General features: G+C 50.8%; 7 protein-coding genes across 7 annotated transcripts; 5 read left to right on the top strand and 2 right to left on the bottom strand.

Moving 5' to 3' along the window:
- Window positions 1-1,248: 1,248 nt before the first annotated feature.
- Window positions 1,249-2,770, top strand: BJY04DRAFT_224952 (glycoside hydrolase family 76 protein; the record flags this gene model as incomplete). The annotated part of the gene is made up of 3 exons (XM_073718096.1): window positions 1,249-1,327; window positions 1,380-1,627; window positions 1,673-2,770. 3 exons carry the CDS (start codon window positions 1,249-1,251, stop codon window positions 2,768-2,770), a joined length of 1,425 nt encoding a protein of 474 aa, XP_073564347.1.
- Window positions 2,771-4,051: 1,281 nt separating this feature from the next.
- On the top strand, window positions 4,052-5,765 carry BJY04DRAFT_224951 (RING finger protein; the record flags this gene model as incomplete). Its single annotated transcript, XM_073718095.1, has 4 exons — window positions 4,052-4,142; window positions 4,211-4,739; window positions 4,788-5,674; window positions 5,728-5,765. The coding sequence occupies 4 exons, from the start codon at window positions 4,052-4,054 to the stop codon at window positions 5,763-5,765; spliced, it is 1,545 nt and encodes a 514-aa protein (XP_073564346.1).
- A 1,069-nt stretch (window positions 5,766-6,834) lies between these two features.
- mrsA (putative mitochondrial carrier protein) lies at window positions 6,835-9,356 on the top strand. Its single transcript, XM_073713393.1, has 7 exons — window positions 6,835-7,300; window positions 7,497-7,566; window positions 7,632-7,667; window positions 7,750-7,882; window positions 7,952-8,044; window positions 8,104-8,160; window positions 8,222-9,356. The coding sequence occupies exons 1-7, from the start codon at window positions 7,260-7,262 to the stop codon at window positions 8,716-8,718; spliced, it is 927 nt and encodes a 308-aa protein (XP_073564345.1). The 5' UTR covers window positions 6,835-7,259; the 3' UTR covers window positions 8,719-9,356.
- Window positions 9,357-9,516: 160 nt separating this feature from the next.
- BJY04DRAFT_203796 (putative AAA family ATPase) lies at window positions 9,517-12,508 on the top strand. Its single transcript, XM_073713392.1, has 3 exons — window positions 9,517-9,793; window positions 9,862-11,923; window positions 11,975-12,508. Exons 1-3 carry the CDS (start codon window positions 9,704-9,706, stop codon window positions 12,193-12,195), a joined length of 2,373 nt encoding a protein of 790 aa, XP_073564344.1. The 5' UTR covers window positions 9,517-9,703; the 3' UTR covers window positions 12,196-12,508.
- Window positions 12,509-12,888: 380 nt separating this feature from the next.
- BJY04DRAFT_203794 (uncharacterized protein) lies at window positions 12,889-15,197 on the bottom strand. Its single transcript, XM_073713391.1, has 2 exons — window positions 13,860-15,197; window positions 12,889-13,804 (listed from the first exon to the last, which is right to left on the bottom strand). Exons 1-2 carry the CDS (start codon window positions 14,934-14,936, stop codon window positions 13,184-13,186), a joined length of 1,698 nt encoding a protein of 565 aa, XP_073564343.1. The 5' UTR covers window positions 14,937-15,197; the 3' UTR covers window positions 12,889-13,183.
- A 575-nt stretch (window positions 15,198-15,772) lies between these two features.
- On the top strand, window positions 15,773-16,359 carry BJY04DRAFT_13030 (heat shock 9/12 family protein). Its single transcript, XM_073708473.1, has 3 exons — window positions 15,773-15,925; window positions 15,975-16,167; window positions 16,221-16,359. Exons 1-3 carry the CDS (start codon window positions 15,892-15,894, stop codon window positions 16,261-16,263), a joined length of 270 nt encoding a protein of 89 aa, XP_073564342.1. The 5' UTR covers window positions 15,773-15,891; the 3' UTR covers window positions 16,264-16,359.
- On the bottom strand, window positions 16,360-17,418 carry BJY04DRAFT_13051 (uncharacterized protein). Its single transcript, XM_073708478.1, has one exon. The coding sequence runs from the start codon at window positions 17,311-17,313 to the stop codon at window positions 16,456-16,458; it is 858 nt and encodes a 285-aa protein (XP_073564341.1). The 5' UTR covers window positions 17,314-17,418; the 3' UTR covers window positions 16,360-16,455.
- Window positions 17,419-17,431: the final 13 nt, after the last annotated feature.

Below are 17,431 nucleotides of genomic sequence, written 5' to 3'. Positions count from 1 at the left end.
GTTATCCCTAGATCAACAAGACGTGATACGCGTCTTCTCTGGTTACATGCTATTTTGCCCTTGGACTTGTCCTTCGTATACTGTAGTCTTCTCCAGCGGCGGTGGTGTTTGGTATCCGTGGCCTCTGCATTGAGCCCATCTGCAGCCAACCGCCGCCTCTGAGGTAATACTGGTCATGTTGCACCGCATGTCAAAGAGTGTCGATCATGCCCTTCCCTTCAACTGTGGATAATTGGATTTGATTATGGAGACATGGATCCCCAATGTCTACCCCGTCGCGTCGGGGAGTTGACCGGTTTCTTGGCAGACTGCTTCGGTGATAATCTCCAACGGTCAACTCACAGGTGGGACCCAGGGGAGGGAGATCATCGGGTCCATGCAGAACTGACAGGAGGTTATTCGAGGCAGGGCGAGTGCTATTGTCGGTCAGGGGAAGGGAGGGGATCAAAGAAAAGATCAACGCCAAGCTGTTCATCACATGACTCGATGACAGCTTGAAGGTATTCACTTTTTGCCTCTCCATTGTCACGAGTCAACAACCATGCCTGACTCCTGAGTCTTTTTCTTTTCTTGTTTTGGCCAGGTCCTCGCGAACCCAGTACAGTATATCATGGTCGGGAAGTCGGCCTCCGAGACATGTATCGCCAGGAGAGGGGAAGCTCCACTATAGGAAGAAAGAGGATGAGGAGGCCTCAAGCATCGCGTCCTATGGACGAAGGAAACGAGCCTCCAGGCCATGCGTGTTGTATCCGCGCAATTCGAAACAAGGGTAGCCAGTTCTACCCCTCAGCCACGATGGTGATTGCAGGGGCGAGGGAAAAAGCAAAGGCCGGTTGTTCGGAGAGCTGGGACACTGGGACACTATTGCAACCGTTTGAGAGGCTGAAACACTCTTTCCGAGTGGAGATGACCAGAAGAGCGCCAAATCTTGAAGGGCGAACACCAGGCATCTGCAGATCGCGAAGATCAAAGGAAATCCTCCGAGCTTGGGCTCCGAATGGCTTCAGTTTCGGCTTTGTTTGCCTCCACTCGTGTGTGGTGCCAACACCAAACAAGCTTAGAAAACCAACCAAGGCCAAGGTCTTTGCTTTGAATTCGCGTGCCAACTGCCAAGATATTCGTACAACCTCAGAAGGTAGACATCGCTATGGGGACTGGTCTGCAAAACCGGAGGATGGCTCGCGGTGTTGTCGGTCTCTCTGGAAACCTTTCCATCTCCGTGGTTTCTGACTTCGTTTCCCAACAACCATGCGTCTCGCGTTCCTTGGGGCTCTGGTAGCCCTGTTCTACTGCATTGCTGCGCTTCAAATCCAACTTGACAATCCTCGTACGTTCAGAGTCAGTTGCAAATCACACCTCGTGCTAACCTACTTTTGCAGAATCAATTCGAGACGCCGCTTCAAGAACCGCTCATGGATCGCTCTACGGATGGTACGGCGGTAACGAGACTGGCGCAATCCCTGGGTCTTTTCCTGATAAATGGTGGGAGGGTAGTGTGCTTTTTACTAGCCTGCTCTATTACTGGTACTACACTGGCGATGATCAGTACAACGCTTTGGTCAGCCAGGGAATGCAGTGGCAGGCAGGCGAAGGCGACTACCTGCCCAAGAATTATAGCCGGTTTCTGGTACAGTGATGGCCCCCTAATAGAGTTCAGGTCTAACAGACCTAGGGAAATGATGACCAGTACTTCTGGGGCGCTGCTGCCATGACTGCCGCGGAATTCAATTTTCCCGAAGTTCACGGTGGCTTTTCATGGTTGTCGCTTGCGCAAGGTGTCTTCAATACGCAGACAGTAGCGTGGGACAACACGACCTGTGATGGTGGTTTGCGATGGCAACTGTTCCCGTATCAAGGTGGATGGACTCTCAAAAATTCCATCTCCACTGGCGGTTTCTTCCAGTTAGCTGCTCGGCTTGCTCGTTATACACACAACAATACGTATGCTGACTGGGCCCAGAAAGCTTGGGACTGGACTATTTCCACACCGCTGGTGGATATTCAGACGTGGAATGTGGCTGACTCAACTGATCCTCGGGACAACTGCACATCCCAGGGGAATAACCAGTGGTCCTACAACTATGGAATCTACCTATCTGGAGCCGCCTTCATGTACAACTACACCGAGAAAGCAGAATGGAAACACGTGGTGGACAGTCTCCTGGGAAGGATGCTAATGCAGTTCTACCCCGAGCGGTACGGCGGCGGCAAGGTTTTTTGGGAGGCTTGCGATTCGGTCAATCTTTGCAACAACAACGAAAAACTTTTCAAGGGCATTGTTTCTATGTGGCTTGCCACTGTTGCGCTGCTCGTGCCAGACACCTATGACCTGATCTTCCCTAAACTGCAGACAACTGCGCAAGCAGCCGCCCTCTCTTGCAGTGGCGCCGGCAACGATTCCTGCAGCGTCAAATGGTATGAAAGCAAATGGGATGGGACAATCGGCATGGAGCAGCAAATCTCTGCTACTAGCATTCTTTCCTCTGTCCTGGTGTCTGAGAAACGTAACCCTCCTCTTACGTCCCGCACAGGTGGTAACAGTACGAGTAATCCCACTGCAGGGGGCTTCAAACACGAAGTCAAGAAGCCGAGAGACATTACTACTGCGGATCGTGTGGGCGCTGGGATCTTGACCGCTTTGTTTGTTGGAGGTTGGGGTACGATGATGGTTTGGATGTTTCTTGGAGGGCCAAATACGACAAAACAGCATGCTAGTTCGGCATCTGTCGAGAACGCACCTGAGAACCTGAGTCAGGATCAACCGAAATAACTGGGCAACTCTGTCGTTGACGACAGACGGGATTGCACGACGACCTAGGGTTTTGGACTATCTTAAGTTGCCCCTCTTGAATGGACGTGTTTTCAGCTTCCGCAGTATTCTCGCATATCGTGAGGTAGACGCGATCTTTTATGCTGTATTAACATCCTTCCTCCTCCTTTCCAAGTTTGGATGATTCATTCCATAAATTTGAGGCATCCGTTCATGTTCTAGTCGAATCATTTGCCGCATTTCGAGATAATAGGTAAAGCGCGGGAAAGGTAGTTGACCACCTGGTCCAGCCATCTGCCCTTGATAGATATACCCACAGTTTCCAGAACTCGAAAGTTCTCACCTGCCAGGCAGCTGTACGCATCTTCTTCCGAACCAACAGCGTGGGGCTTGAGGCTACTCTTGGTCTTGGAGAGATTGGTGCCTTGTCGCCGGGCAGGCTGTCGGCTTGGCGCGTCTGATGGCTATTCTTAGCACCGCTGGCCAGGTACCAACTCCAGAGCTGCGATGACTCTTTGGATAAATAGATGGATATACTATGACTCCGCGACAGTTTCGAGTCACCTCTCAACTTCTCAAGACAGAGAAAGCTGGACCAGTGGAGTTCCTACTCTGGACCCCCCGTGACGCCTTCGCAGGCAGTGACGGTGACTAAGGCAGCCGTTCAGGCTCAGGCTCAGCTCCTCCTGTGGTGTGACACAACCACGCCGCCCTCCCTCTCCCATCGATAAGCAACCTTACCTCACCTTCCAAGAGGCGAGTCTTGCTCTCCTTCTCCAACCACACCTCCCATCTCTCATCTCCCATCTCCCCCGCGGCCGCCCGTCTCAACCCCTATTTCTTTCTAGTTGTTCTCACAACCCCTGCTAGCCGCCACGCCCACTTTCGGTAACGTTAGGTTGTGACGTGTGTTGTACCGGAGAAAAAAAGGAATCAGGTCTCGACATAATTATCGAGACTGAGCTCTTTTTTTTCCCGCGTCCAGCACAGCCGGCTCTTCACTCTTTCACCACGCCTCCTACCACGAGAAAACGCAAGGCGGCCCTGGCGGCAAGTGGAGAGACTGAGTCAACTTCTACTCCTACCGCCACCAAGCCTGCCAGTCGCTCGCGAGCCGCCACTACTTCCTCCACCAGCCCGAGCAGCAAACCCCTTCGCAAACGTCAGAAGAAGTCGCAAGAACTAGATTCTGGTCTTGACTCGGCTTCGGATACACCCAAGGAGATTTTGGAACCTATATCAGCGGAGGTCCCCGATCTGGTCACCCCGGCTTCGACAACAATGGAGTCGGATGACGATTTCATGAGCATCGCCTCGAGCGCCGAGGATTTTCTTGGTACGCAGGGTAGTGATGATGAGAGCTTAGGAGATGGTGAGTACTACGAGTTACTGTTCAGTTTTCCGACAAGCTACTGACGTGATGTCATTGCTATTGATCAGATTTCGGCGACGATTTCGATGGCGGCTTCTCTAAAGACAAAGACATTGTCGCGACAGCACGGAAACCCTATGAAGTTGATTTCAAAGTACTCAGCCCAGAAGATATCGACCGTGAACAAAATCTACAGGTTAACGAGGTTTCGTCGATACTCGGTTTGCCACCAGAGTCGTCAGCCATCCTTCTGCGGTTCGGCCGGTGGAATCGCGAGAAGCTGATCGAGTCATACATGGACCACCCGGAACAAACGCTGGATGATGCGGGACTTGGGACCAATTTTGAGTCAATACCAAAGGCTGAGGTGGTACCTGGGTTTATGTGTGATATTTGCTGTGAGGATGGGGACGACCTCGAGACATATGCTATGCGTTGTGGACATCGTTTCTGCGTCGATTGTTACCGACAGTACCTTTCCCAGAAGATCCGCGAAGAGGGGGAAGCTGCTAGGATACAGTGCCCAGGAAACGGCTGTCATATGATTGTGGATTCGAAGTCGCTGAGCTTACTAGTTACAGATGATCTTAAAGAAAGGTAGGAGCCCTTTTCGCTCTAACACTGGGCATGAGCTGACTTATTTAGATATCGAACACTTTTGACACGAACTTATGTCGACGACAAGGAGAACCTCAAGTGGTGTCCAGCTCCAAACTGCGAGTATGCGGTTGATTGCTATGTGAAGCAACGCGAGCTACTGCGAATCGTACCGACGGTACAGTGTAGCTGCAAGCACTACTTTTGCTTCGGTTGTACGCTGAACGACCATCAACCTTCCCCGTGTAAGCTTGTTAAGATGTGGCTGCAGAAGTGTGAAGATGATTCGGAAACCGCCAACTGGATTTCGGCCAACACCAAGGAATGCCCCAAGTGCCAGTCAACAATCGAGAAGAATGGTGGTTGCAACCACATGACATGCCGCAAATGCAAACACGAGTTCTGCTGGATGTGCATGGGTTTGTGGTCGGAACACGGTACGAGCTGGTACAACTGCAACCGTTTCGAAGAGAAGTCTGGGTCTGATGCGCGAGGGGCGCAGGCGCGGTCTCGTGCTTCGCTAGAACGGTACCTGCACTACTACAACCGATACGCCAACCATGAGCAATCGGCTAAGCTGGACAAGGATCTTTATCTGAAAACAGAGAAGAAGATGACGAGTTTGCAGTCTCAGTCCGGCCTCTCTTGGATTGAGGTTCAGTTTCTCGATACAGCATCGCAAGCCCTACAACAGTGCCGACAGACTCTGAAGTGGACATACGCCTTTGCATACTACCTGGCTCGGAACAACTTGACCGAGATTTTCGAAGACAATCAGAAGGACCTAGAGATGGCTGTGGAGAGCCTAAGTGAGATGTTCGAGAAGCCAGTGGCGGAGTTGGCGAACCTCAAGGTCGACATCTTGGATAAGACGGCATACTGCAATAAACGGCGAGTGATTCTCCTCAGTGACACAGCCGAAAATCTCAAAAATGGTACGTACTCTCCCTTGTCCTCTCCCATCTGCCGTGGCTAATCAAGTGTATAGGAGAATGGTCCTTCAATGTTGAGTGGCAGAACGCTTAGAGTGCTATAGATCTAGCGAGCATGTTTTACTGTGGTTAGCAGGAAGTTACAGGGAGTTTCACGATGCACATCTTGGCCGTTTCGGGCTGGTAAATGCATGGGACCTGAAGGGCAGGACGGGATTGAGTGGAGTGGATTTATCATTTTTTTTAACGACGTACATGACCACCTGAAGCACTACATTACAGCGAGATCTGGATTGTTATCATCGCAAGGCGTTATCCCTTGAGTGTGAGATTTCACCTAGTCATCTAAGGGAGGAAGTGCATTTCCTTATTATTTGTATCAACATACAGCTTCTTCATCCTTGCATGGCATCTTAGATGAGCCTTGCACATAACTCATATCGTTAGTTGTTCTATGATGATCTCGTAAAGCTGACTCGTGACAGTTGGCATGGATTGCCCTGGCAGGCTGGCATAGGCTATGTTTGATCAGATAAGGAATCTATGAGTAAGAGCTAACGAAGAAAGGAAATTGTGGGCGGCTCCGCGGCGAAACGATTTGAGCTGTTGTCTTGATTCCTCCGCGGTTCGGCGATTGATTTTGGCAGGTGAAAAGACTCGGAGCTCCATTCCGAGAACATCCTGTCATCTATAAACCACGATTTGCCCCCTTGAGATACGAGAGCATGGCCAAACTGAATACTCCGATCGGGGGTCGGATATAAGGGCGAACGCAGAGTGACAGGGGAGGGAAGAAAAGCGGCCGCTCCGTCATCGGACGGGAACCTCGGTGTAAATCCAACATTGCCAGTCTCTTATAAGTTATGACTAGCAGCTTTTTCTATCGCGCGTTAGTCAGGGATAGTCTAGACTTGGGGGCTGATTCAGCTCTTTCATTATTTTATGCATTATGAATGTCAAGAGTTGTGATTAAAACAGAGTCGTTGAGACAAGGAGAGTATGGATAGAAGTTGGGGTAGTTCATCTGATAATAATTTGCTGTAAAGATCTGATAGCAAGCAAATACATTTCCTCAGCTTCATGATCACCTGGAGAAGCAGTTTAATTAATCACCAGGAGTAGCCTATTCCGGTAAGTCGGACTCATCCAACTAAGAATCCTTCTCGAAGAAAGATTGGACTTCCAAAATTATCAAATAAATAATATCGTTGCTCCGGCCAAGACAAGACGGACTGCCAAACTCGGGAATCATTAAGAACAACGTCTCCCCAATCCTCCAAAAAATTATCTCCTCCGCTTCTCCTCACTGCAAGAATCTCTCCTCCTCCTCCTCCCTGCCTTTGCTCCCCTGTCACTGTTGCTTCCCTTCCTCCTGTGGAGACACTCCCGCTCTCAACTCCATCTTCTTTTCTGCCGCCGCCGGGTCGGTTGCGTCGGTCTCACGCGGATCTCTTTTTTCTTCGGCATATTCAAAATCCCCAGCTCGCCCACGACCACCACGTCCTCGTCATCCTTCTCTCTAGCTACCTTCCTCCTCTTTCCTCCTCCCTTATCTCGCGGCTACCGCTGCTAGAGCTCTGCTAGCTCGATGGCGGCATCCGAGCAGCAAGTGCCTGGGCAAGAATATGAGTATGTCAAACAGAGCATCTTTCTCGCATCCGTTTTCTATTCCACATGTCAAAAGTCCGCACGTCTGGATTCAGCTTATCTACTTGACTTGCCACGCAAGGAATCTCAGATACACCCTTTTTCAGCTTGCGCCGCTTTCTCCGCGGGAAAAAGGGCCGATATTGTTGAGCTAAAGCTAACCACATCGCGACAATAGATACGAAGCCCTTCCCTCAAACTATGGCCTCGGTCGGAATATGCTAGCGGGCGCTTTCGCCGGTATAGCAGTATGTTGCAGCCTGAACAATGGGATATCTCGGCAATGAAATGGATTGACTGATGAGTGACACAGGAACATGCGGTTATGTATCCAGTGGATTTGCTCAAGGTACGTCAATTGGCCTTGAGAAATTGTTTTAAACGACTTTCGTGGCCTCAGAAAGCTAATACGAGGGTTTACGCGATTATAGACTCGCATGCAGGTTTTGCACCCCACAACTGGCGGACTCTACACAGGTTTGACACACGCGGTTTCCACAATCTACCGAATTGAAGGATGGCGGACACTATGGAAGGGCGTATCGAGCGTGATTGTTGGTGCTGGTAAGCGGACACTGCCAAGGGTGAGGCACTTGGCGGGTTGATGGCTGATTTCCTGGCCTTAATTTCTAGGCCCCGCACACGCTGTCTATTTCGGCACATACGAGGTGGTTAAGGAGATGGCCGGTGGAAATGTCGACGATGGACACCACCCGTTGGCAGCTGGTGAGCTGGTAGTTTTTCTGTCGGATCTGGTTCGATTACTGACTTTTTTTTCTTCTAAGCTATGAGTGGTGCGGCGGCGACCATTGCTAGTGACGCATTGATGAACCCGTTCGATGGTAAGCTCTCTACAACAAGCTTGCGCAACATATAGCCAGATACACTGTCTAACATGAGTAGTGATCAAACAACGAATGCAAGTTCATGGCTCCGTACACAAAACGATTGCCCAATGCGCGAAATCCGTCTACAGGACGGAAGGATTCCACGCCTTCTATGTCTCCTACCCGACCACACTCTGCATGACGGTGCCCTTCACCGCTACCCAATTCGTCGCTTACGAGTCCATTTCCAAGGTCATGAACCCCTCGCAGGATTATGATCCCTTTACACACTGTATCGCAGGTGGCTTGGCTGGCGCGGTTGCTGCTGGTATTACCACGCCGCTGGATGTGGTGAAGACTCTTCTGCAGACCCGTGGTCTTGCACAAAATGAAGAAATCCGGGCTGTTAAGGGATTGTTCGGTGCTGCTTCGCTCATCAAGCGCCAGTTTGGCTGGAAGGGTTTCTTGCGCGGTGCTCGCCCTCGCATTATCTCCACGATGCCCAGCACTGCCATTTGCTGGACCTCGTACGAAATGGCCAAGGCCTATTTCAAGGGCCAGGTCGACAAATAGATCAGACCTACATTTTCGGCCCGATCGCATACATCAGCTTTGCATGTGCTGCGGCTCTTAAGTGAGCTCCGCGACTAACCGAACCATCTTGGGAGAATACATACACGGAACACACTCAACCTTGAAAGCAACTATACACTTTGGATCATGCCCAGGATTTCCAACGTGTCATTGCGAGCAGTGACATTCAAGGATATCTTGACGCTGATCTTCCCTTCTTACATACCATATGCTGCTCGATGTCTTAAGTTCTGGACGGTGCATTGCGAAATACTGGCTTGGTTATGCTTACTCTGGCGATCCGATTGACTGCTACGGGCCTAACGAAACGGCATATTTTTCTCTCGATTTTATTTCCTTTGAGATCTTGGATCGGAGCCAACTCTGGCCCGATGTATCCTGTACCGTTTTGGCGTTGGGACACAGGGCGGACATGCTTCGGAAAAATTCTTTTCTCATTCCATTTCCATATATTCCTATTTATTCGCGCATTTGTTGCTTTTGGATTGCAAATCATGTACTGATAGACATACGGAATGGTGGTGGCTGGTCACCCGGTGGTCGGACAGGATGGATGGACGATGATGATATCCAGATAATATCTACGACAGGAAGCAATATACACATACTTCCTAATATCTACTCTCACAGACACTGGTTATACCATTCATCTATACTGAAACTGTCTCGGTAAATAACTCCTTGCTGGTTCACGAGCTGCTTAATCAGCGACAGAAGCAACGACGTCACGAGGGGAGAAAAGTGCCGATTCGCCGTCTTCGTCCAACCAAGATCAACGAGAGTTGGAACCTCCCTCCATCTCCTTTCTACCAGTTCCTCAGCTTCACCTGTCCACACCCTTGTCAATTGTCGCCCGCACAGTCCGCTCCTTATTCCCCCAATACCCCGTTGTCACGCATGGCGGTGTTGCTGGCTGGCCCTGCAATCCTCCGCTCGCCGTGATCCTCATACACCGATTTTATGAATGATGCGCCCTAAGCCTGTGTCGTCGTTGCAAAAGACCTATGACGACTGTTATTTGATGTGCTCGACGGCCGTCTACTTTGAGGGTCAAGTCTGTGATCCCGACCACCATCCCCTCCACGCCTTCCTTACTGACGTAATGGCCCTGCCCAATTGTAGAATAATGAAGACGAAGCCTTGAGGTCTTGGCGGTCCGCCCTCGATACCATCTACTATCATAACGCCTATAGACTTCCCGCGAGCTACACCCCGAGTAACGAGACCGAGCGCGCCCTGCAGGAGTCTATCCGCCAGCTTGAACTCCAATGTCGCGAACGAGTTAACCTCCTCGACGCCCTCCGCGAGAGCAGAAAGGATTCGTCCGGTTCGAAGAAGAAGTCCAAGTCTCCGCCTCGTGCTCGAAACAACGTCAGAGCCACCCCCGGGTACATTGGGGATGGAACCGTCCCCGCAGTTGGATATACCGATCTCTCGAAGCCACCCGCGATCCCTACACGCCCTCTTCTTGGTACACCTGCGGCTCTTCCTGACAATCTACCCTCCGTTCGTCCTGCGGCCGTACGGTCGGATTCGCAAACCTCCATGAAGTCCAATTCTCGAACGCCTAGTCCCGAGCGGCGGAAGATGTTGTCTATGCCTTCAACATTGCGTGATGGAGCTCTGAAGAAGAAGAAAAAGGATACTTCTCGCAGAAAGGATCTACGTCCGGTCGCTGCATCTCAAGCAGCAGGTCTAGCCTGGGGTTGTATTTCCCGCGTTCCTTCTTCTGATAGAACGGCGAGCGATGCTGCCGTGGCATCCTCACGTCATACCCTCGCGAATGAAACGAATCTGAGGAGAGAGACTGACCCGTTACGGCACGAACTGCCATCGCCGGGAGCTCTGTATCCGTCCTCTGATAAAGCCGCCAGTGATGCCGCATTGGCACCTTCTCGTCCTAGTCTCTCAAACGACCGGAAAGGCTCTGGACCGTCTAGAGCCGAGCTGTCACGTACGCATTCTTCGGAGGATCAACTTCCAAGAGGATCTCCTGCAAAAGCGGTTCCGTCTTCAAACCCAGGCACCCCGCCACTCAGGCAAGCTATTCCATCACAGCCCCGACCACACGCCAATAGTCGATATCGACAGTCTCCGTCAAAGTCAGAAGCGAGCGATCCGCCCCGGTCAAGTTTTTCTCCGAAGCCGGTTGTCAAACCTAAGCCCATCACCCTGAAAGCGCCGCAGCCGCAATCAGCCGGGATACAACCGGGTCCAGCAAGTGCGGCATCAAGACCACGAGCCTCGGAGCGGGAACGGGATTTGGTGCGCGGCTTAGATAACGTCAGTCTCTCGAGGAGCCCTGCACGACGGAAGCCTATATCAGAGTCGAAACGTCCTATTACACCGCCGTCAAGCGATCCAGATTCCCTGGGGCGCAAGTCAATTGAAGATGCAGACGACGATCTCGCAGACGACAAGAGCGAAGACGTTGAACCCAGCTTTATTGACGAAGTCATGAAGAAATTGCCGAGAGGCGTTGATCCAAACTCAGCACGTCAAGTACTGAACGACATAGTTGTCCGTGGTGACGAGGTTCACTGGGAAGACATTGCAGGGCTAGATGCTGCGAAGAAAGCGCTGAAAGAAGCTGTTGTATATCCTTTCTTACGACCCGACCTTTTCTCCGGATTACGCGAACCAGCTCGAGGTATGCTACTTTTCGGACCCCCAGGAACCGGAAAGACAATGCTTGCTCGAGCGGTAGCCACGGAATCCAAGTCGACTTTCTTCTCCGTCTCCGCATCAACACTCACCTCAAAGTGGCACGGCGAAAGCGAGAAACTCGTCCGCGCACTGTTTGGCCTCGCCAAATGCCTCGCACCATCTATCATTTTTGTTGACGAAATCGACTCTCTTCTCTCAGCCCGCTCATCAGGAACAGAAAACGAAGCCTCTCGCCGTTCGAAGACAGAATTCCTCATCCAGTGGTCTGACCTCCAACGCGCCGCAGCGGGGCGCGAACAACCTGGGAAAACGGGTGATGCTAGTCGGGTTCTAGTATTAGCGGCTACGAACATGCCGTGGGATATAGATGAGGCGGCGCGGCGGAGGTTTGTACGCCGCCAGTATATACCGCTCCCAGAACATCATGTTCGGGGACAGCAGTTGCGCAGGTTGCTCAGTCACCAGGTACACGATTTGGATGACGAGGACATCGAGGTTCTTGTTCATGTTACAGAAGGTACTATCGTCCTCTAAGCGTCTGAAAGATAATAGACTAATAGAAAAACAGGCTTCTCTGGATCCGACATGACCGCCCTCGCAAAGGACGCTGCCATGGGCCCCCTTCGTAACCTCGGCGAAGCCCTTCTACACACTCCGATGGACCAAATTCGCCCTATCTGTTTTGCCGACTTCGAAGCAAGTCTCCTCTCCATCAGACCCAGCGTGAGCAAAGAAGGTCTGCGCGCTTATGAGGACTGGGCCGGGCAATTCGGTGAGCGAGGCGGCTAGCGCTCTGCCCTTTCTCTCTTTCTTTTCTTTTCTTTTTGGTAATTACGTCTCGGGGTGACTCGTGTCTAAGGTTCTGCTGGCGAATGGGACGGATAGGATATACCGTTGGCTTCGTTTGTGTCTTTTGGCGTACCCTATTGGCCTTACATAGTAAACTATAGCCCCCCACTGCGTTTTCTCGATTAAATAGCATGCCCGAAAGAAATAAACGGTTGTGTACCTGAAGCTAGTGTTCCTTTAACCTGATAAATACTGCTTCGAGAACTGAGCGCCTGGTCCCGAACTCGAGGCGGCTAGGCATGTGATTGTGAGCCTTTTCTTGTCAGTAGTTCTGCCTTGTGCTACTGACTGTTCGACACCCAACCCTGCTGGTGGTCGACGACTCCAGCCTAGTCATCCTCGGGCGGCCCGAGGCGTGCGGCAGGCAAAATATGTAAATGGCCGCATGATTCTTAGTGACCTTGTATCTGCGCAAAAAACAACATGCTTTCGCAGGGGCTAGAGCCAGTTTGGCAGGTATGGACATGGCAGGAGCGAATTATAGATAGACACAGGTCTCTGAAACCGCATCTCTCTGCCATCCTCAAACCTACGAAAGAACTCTCGCGCTCCTGTGAATGACACATGGCGGTTGTGACAAGGCTATGGTGGGGAAGATTAGTTGCAGGGTGGCGTTGTAAAATGTCTAGGTAGGGCTTAATCAGTCAGTCATCTACGACTACTGTCTTGTTAGGATGAGATTAAAAAGCCATGCAAGCACAGCAGGATCTTTGAGGGCGATGCATCGGGAGACCACGAATACGCAATTCAGTTTCCCGCACTTGCGTATAATGCTCTCCTCCTGTAGGTTCGTTGCTAACCTCAAACAAACTAACTCGAATGTCGAGCGCTAAGTATCTAGCCTCCACGGACTCCAGATAGAGCCAGCGGGAAAAAAATTTGACAAATGCTGAATTCATCCACTAGCCAACAATGTTGAAGTGTATCTCTACACCTTCAACAATTCCTCAACGTAGTCATCCAACCCAATGATCCGGAACTGGTCCTTCCATCGTGATTTGAACTCCTTCTTCTGATAAGCATAACTGGTCGTTTGTTTAAAACTAACCAGCTCCACCTTCCAGCCCCGTCGAAGGGCTCGCTCGACCATCTTCATAAAACCGCCAGAATACTCTGCTTCCGCAGCATCACCCGTGGCTAGCACGATCGTCGCCGGTTCATCCGTATCCAATAGACTTTCCAGAATCTTCAGGTGCAGAATTTCGTCCACACCCTGCTCGACCCAGCGCTCTTCGGAGCCATCGTTCGTTTCAGAACCATGACCTCCATCTTGAGCGGTTTGTCTAGGATTTTTTCGGAACTTCAACTGACGAGTGGTGAGAGACTTGACTTTTTGAACTCGGTTGAGGATGTTCGCCTCGTAACCAAGTAGTTCACTTTCACTTGTAGCCGCGATCCGGTCCGAGCCAACGAGAACTCTCTTGGCTGCCGGCCGGCCGCGCTCCAAGATCAATGAGAAATTCTGATATGATAGAGGTAGACGGCGAATCCTTGTTTTCAAAGGTATATTCCGCGAAGCCTTCATAGTATCGTGAAATCCAACCATAATCTTCACCAAGTTAGTCAAGCCAGGACGAAGGTAGTGGGTAACTAAGGTAACTTACATTCGACATATCAACAAAGACGTGCACAGGGCGTGACGAGATGTCCAAATTCTTAGTAGTCTTCGATCGCCCAGCCTGGACTAGTAGTTCCGCATAATCTGGAAAGTCCTTCAAGAGCTTGGTCAAAAGGCCAACCTGCTGGTCGGATGCGGATCGATAGGATAGTGGTTTTAGGCGTGATGCGTCCCCACCGGACGGGTGTTTGAACCCATGTGGAGTCAAAAACCCATTTGGCTCCTCAAAAGACGATGGTGGTGTCTCAAGAAGTCCTGCTTTAACTTCAGAAATACCGACCTGCGGTGGAATCATTGGTGTATCGAAAACACTGAGAGAGTTGTCCGACTCTGCTTCCGCGGCGCTATCGGATAAGATAACTTCGGGACTGTTTCCATTTCGACAGCGTTGCCCGGTCGTTTTGGACTTATTATCGGTCTGAGTGTTGCCCTTTTTGCGTGAGATAGGTTCAAGGACATTTTGAGCTGTCAGTGGGGATGGTTGTTCAGCAACAAGTGGTCGAGATTTCGACGACTTCGAGGGGATAACATGAGGCAGTTCAGAGCCCTCAACAGGTGTGTCGGAGATTGTGGGCCGTTTAAGTACAACAAAAGGCTTCGTCAATGGCCGGGTTCCTTTCGATTGGTGTCCATATGAATCGGCGAATCTTGGAATGGGTTCTGGATTACGGGGCCTTGGAAGCGATGACGGCTTCGCGGCAGGGATGTCTGGATTTGCGGGCCTCTTGAGCACAATGACAGGTTGCACAGACGGTCGAGCGTGTTCGAATGGCTCTTTATCTTCGGGCTGAGGGCTATGGGCAGCTGATGAGAAGCTGGTGTTATCCTCCAGCAACCCCCAGAGAGACCCGAAGTCCCCAAGCTTCGGTGAGCTGACGTCTAGATCTTTGGAAGGTTGTTCCTTGATATTCGAGCGAACATCATGTTTCGTTATCTCATGGGACGTGGGTGAAGACCCAAAAGGATCCGAGGGCAAATGATTCTCCCTCTGACGTGAGGGAGATCGTAAGAGGTTGATCACCGGAGTGAAATCCCAGTTGGAAGTGGTAGATGACGGTGGCATTGACAGATCCTATGAGCAAAAGAGTAGTGAAATTTATCAAGTTCTCGGTTGTCGAACAATAGCAGGCGCCTAAACCGGAGGCGGAAAGATAGGGTGGCGATAAGCAAGCTGATCGATAACTAACAAAGTAAAGGAGAGTCGCTGGAAGCAATAAAGGAGTTAGTCGTAGAGAGAATCAACATGATGATGGTCGCAAGACCAGAACGCAGAAGGGATAGGAAACCAATATGGATGGGTAAGTTATGAGGTGTTAGTGGAGGGATGACTCCTCTTGACTCCAAGCCTCCGAGGGAGTTGTTGTGGCGTGGCGGCGGTTGGAGGTATCACGTGCTGGGCAGTTTTGCATCTGCCCATCTTGACCGCCTTTTGTCATCGGGGTAGATAACACTAGTCCGAATACAGCTAAGCGGCTAAAGCACCTATGATATCATCGGCTTTCGGGCTAACCAAAATTCCAGATAAGCCAGGTCCATTTCACGCTAACCCAAATATAGAAAATAGCTCTCCGTCATGTCTGCGTCATTCACTGATAGATCTACGGAGTATGAGATAGAGGAGAGGCGCTTCTACCAACGATGATGGAATGAATCCGGGGATTACGACGGCTGACCCTGGTGATCGCTCTGACTGGACCCAGTGGCACGGACTATGATTCGCGGGTAGGCCATTTTGACGTGCTTTCACGAGCTTGAGGTCCGACATTGTGCTCACCACCATAACTGAGAGGCCATGAACAAATTTGGTCAGGAAGTCGCGTTGCTGGATTCGGAAACACCGACGTCATGAATGAGAATGTGGTGTGAAGAAGGCACTTTGAGAGTTATCCAGAAAGTTATATAAACCCCTTCTTTGACCGTAGTTGAATTCCCTTCATCATCAGCTTCCACAATCACAAACAACTACTACTTCCACTTTCCAATCTCAAAACCAAACAAACCACCAACCAATAATCATCATGTCTGACTTCGGCCGCAAGGATTTCTCTACCAGTGAGTTACCCAAGAGCTGTGCATTCGCAGACACTAACAACATGTACAGAGGCTCAGGAGAAGATGACTCCTGACTCCTCCAAGTCCACCCAGGACAAGGTCAAGGAGTCCGTCACTGACACCACCGACCGCTTTGCACGCGGTGCTCAGCCCGATGACCAGAAGAGCACTGGTCAGCAAGTCTTCGACAAGAGCCAGCGCACTTCAGACCGCGAGGTTCATGGTGGTTCCGCCCAGACAATGTATGTGCCATTGAAATCTCCATGATAGAATCTCATGCTAACAACACATGCAGTCGCGGAAAGATCAAGAACGCCGTCGGCCTCGGTGACCACTAGATGGTGATCGCAAAATTGTCACGATGTGATATTGCAATTTCCTTTCATGAACGTGTTATGACCCTCAACGATACCAGACCTACCTTTCGGTAGTCTCTTTGCCTGTATTATAAACTCGAATCCCAATCATTGATCTGGAACCATTAATCCTTCACTGTTCGTTAAGCGTAATAACAGCGTTTTATGATGGCATCATCGTTCCACCAAGTGCTCAAACATAGAATCACGTTCCCGACTAAGTTGACTGAGCTCTTGCTCAAGCTCTTCGTATTTTGCTCGAGCACCGGCGATGTCCTTGGGGAGATCGTGAAACATGTTGATCCGGTGTTCGAGAGACTTGACAGACTCCAGCATCCGGCCGACCTCTTCCTCCTCGGACATGACTTCTTCAAGAGTTGCCCCCCGGTTCCTATTCCGTTCCAGATTCGCAGTCCTACCTTGATATTCGCTGACTTTAGCACTAAGCAATTTCGTACCTCGAGTCCATTCAGATGTGAGTGCCGGAAGATTAGCTGGCGTTTCGAATGCAGAGTTCGTCCTAAGTTCGTCGAGCTGTTCCCGTAGAGTAACCAATTCTCTCTCAAGATAACCTTGCAAGCTTTCGACCCTCCTCATCTGATTCTGCGTGTCGAATTCCTCCCGCGTAAGCTCGATTATCGACTGGCCCACTTCCTTCGTGCTTGTCCCTAACGAGCCCAGCACGGTTATTGTCTCTGCCAGGTCTTCAAGATCCCGTGTTCCAGCATCGTCAAGACAATGCTCTACCGCGTCTAGAAGCTCCACTTTCTGCTTATCTTCCGTCTTCTCTCGAGCTTTGAACCCCTCGATCGTCTGTTCGCGGGCGTGATGGAGTATTGCGGCCTTCTCGTCTGCTGCCTCATTTGCTGCAGCTAAAGCTAGCAGAGTGCGTAGAGTATCTTCATTGCGCTCGATTTTGGGTACCGGCTTAGGTGCGTACTGTCGAGTCAACCAGGAGTTCACGTATGCCCAGTCTTTGGCTTGAACAGCGGCCTGACGTGCCTTGGTCGGAGAGGCAAGGGGGCTATCCATGAGCAAGACGGTCTGGAATGTGAAAGGCAGCGAGATTCCAAGAACTGAAAGTAAGATACTGACGCGTTAATGCTCGTGGGCTGGAGTCAAAATGATGCGGCTAAGAAGTTGTTGATGG

The sequence above is a fragment of the Aspergillus karnatakaensis genome (genome assembly GCF_047715665.1).
Source record: "Aspergillus karnatakaensis strain CBS 102800 unplaced genomic scaffold BJY04scaffold_106, whole genome shotgun sequence".
Lineage (NCBI taxonomy): Eukaryota > Fungi > Ascomycota > Eurotiomycetes > Eurotiales > Aspergillaceae > Aspergillus > Aspergillus karnatakaensis.
Note: the sequence above shows the minus strand (reverse complement) of the source record. Positions and strands in the feature narration are given on the sequence as shown.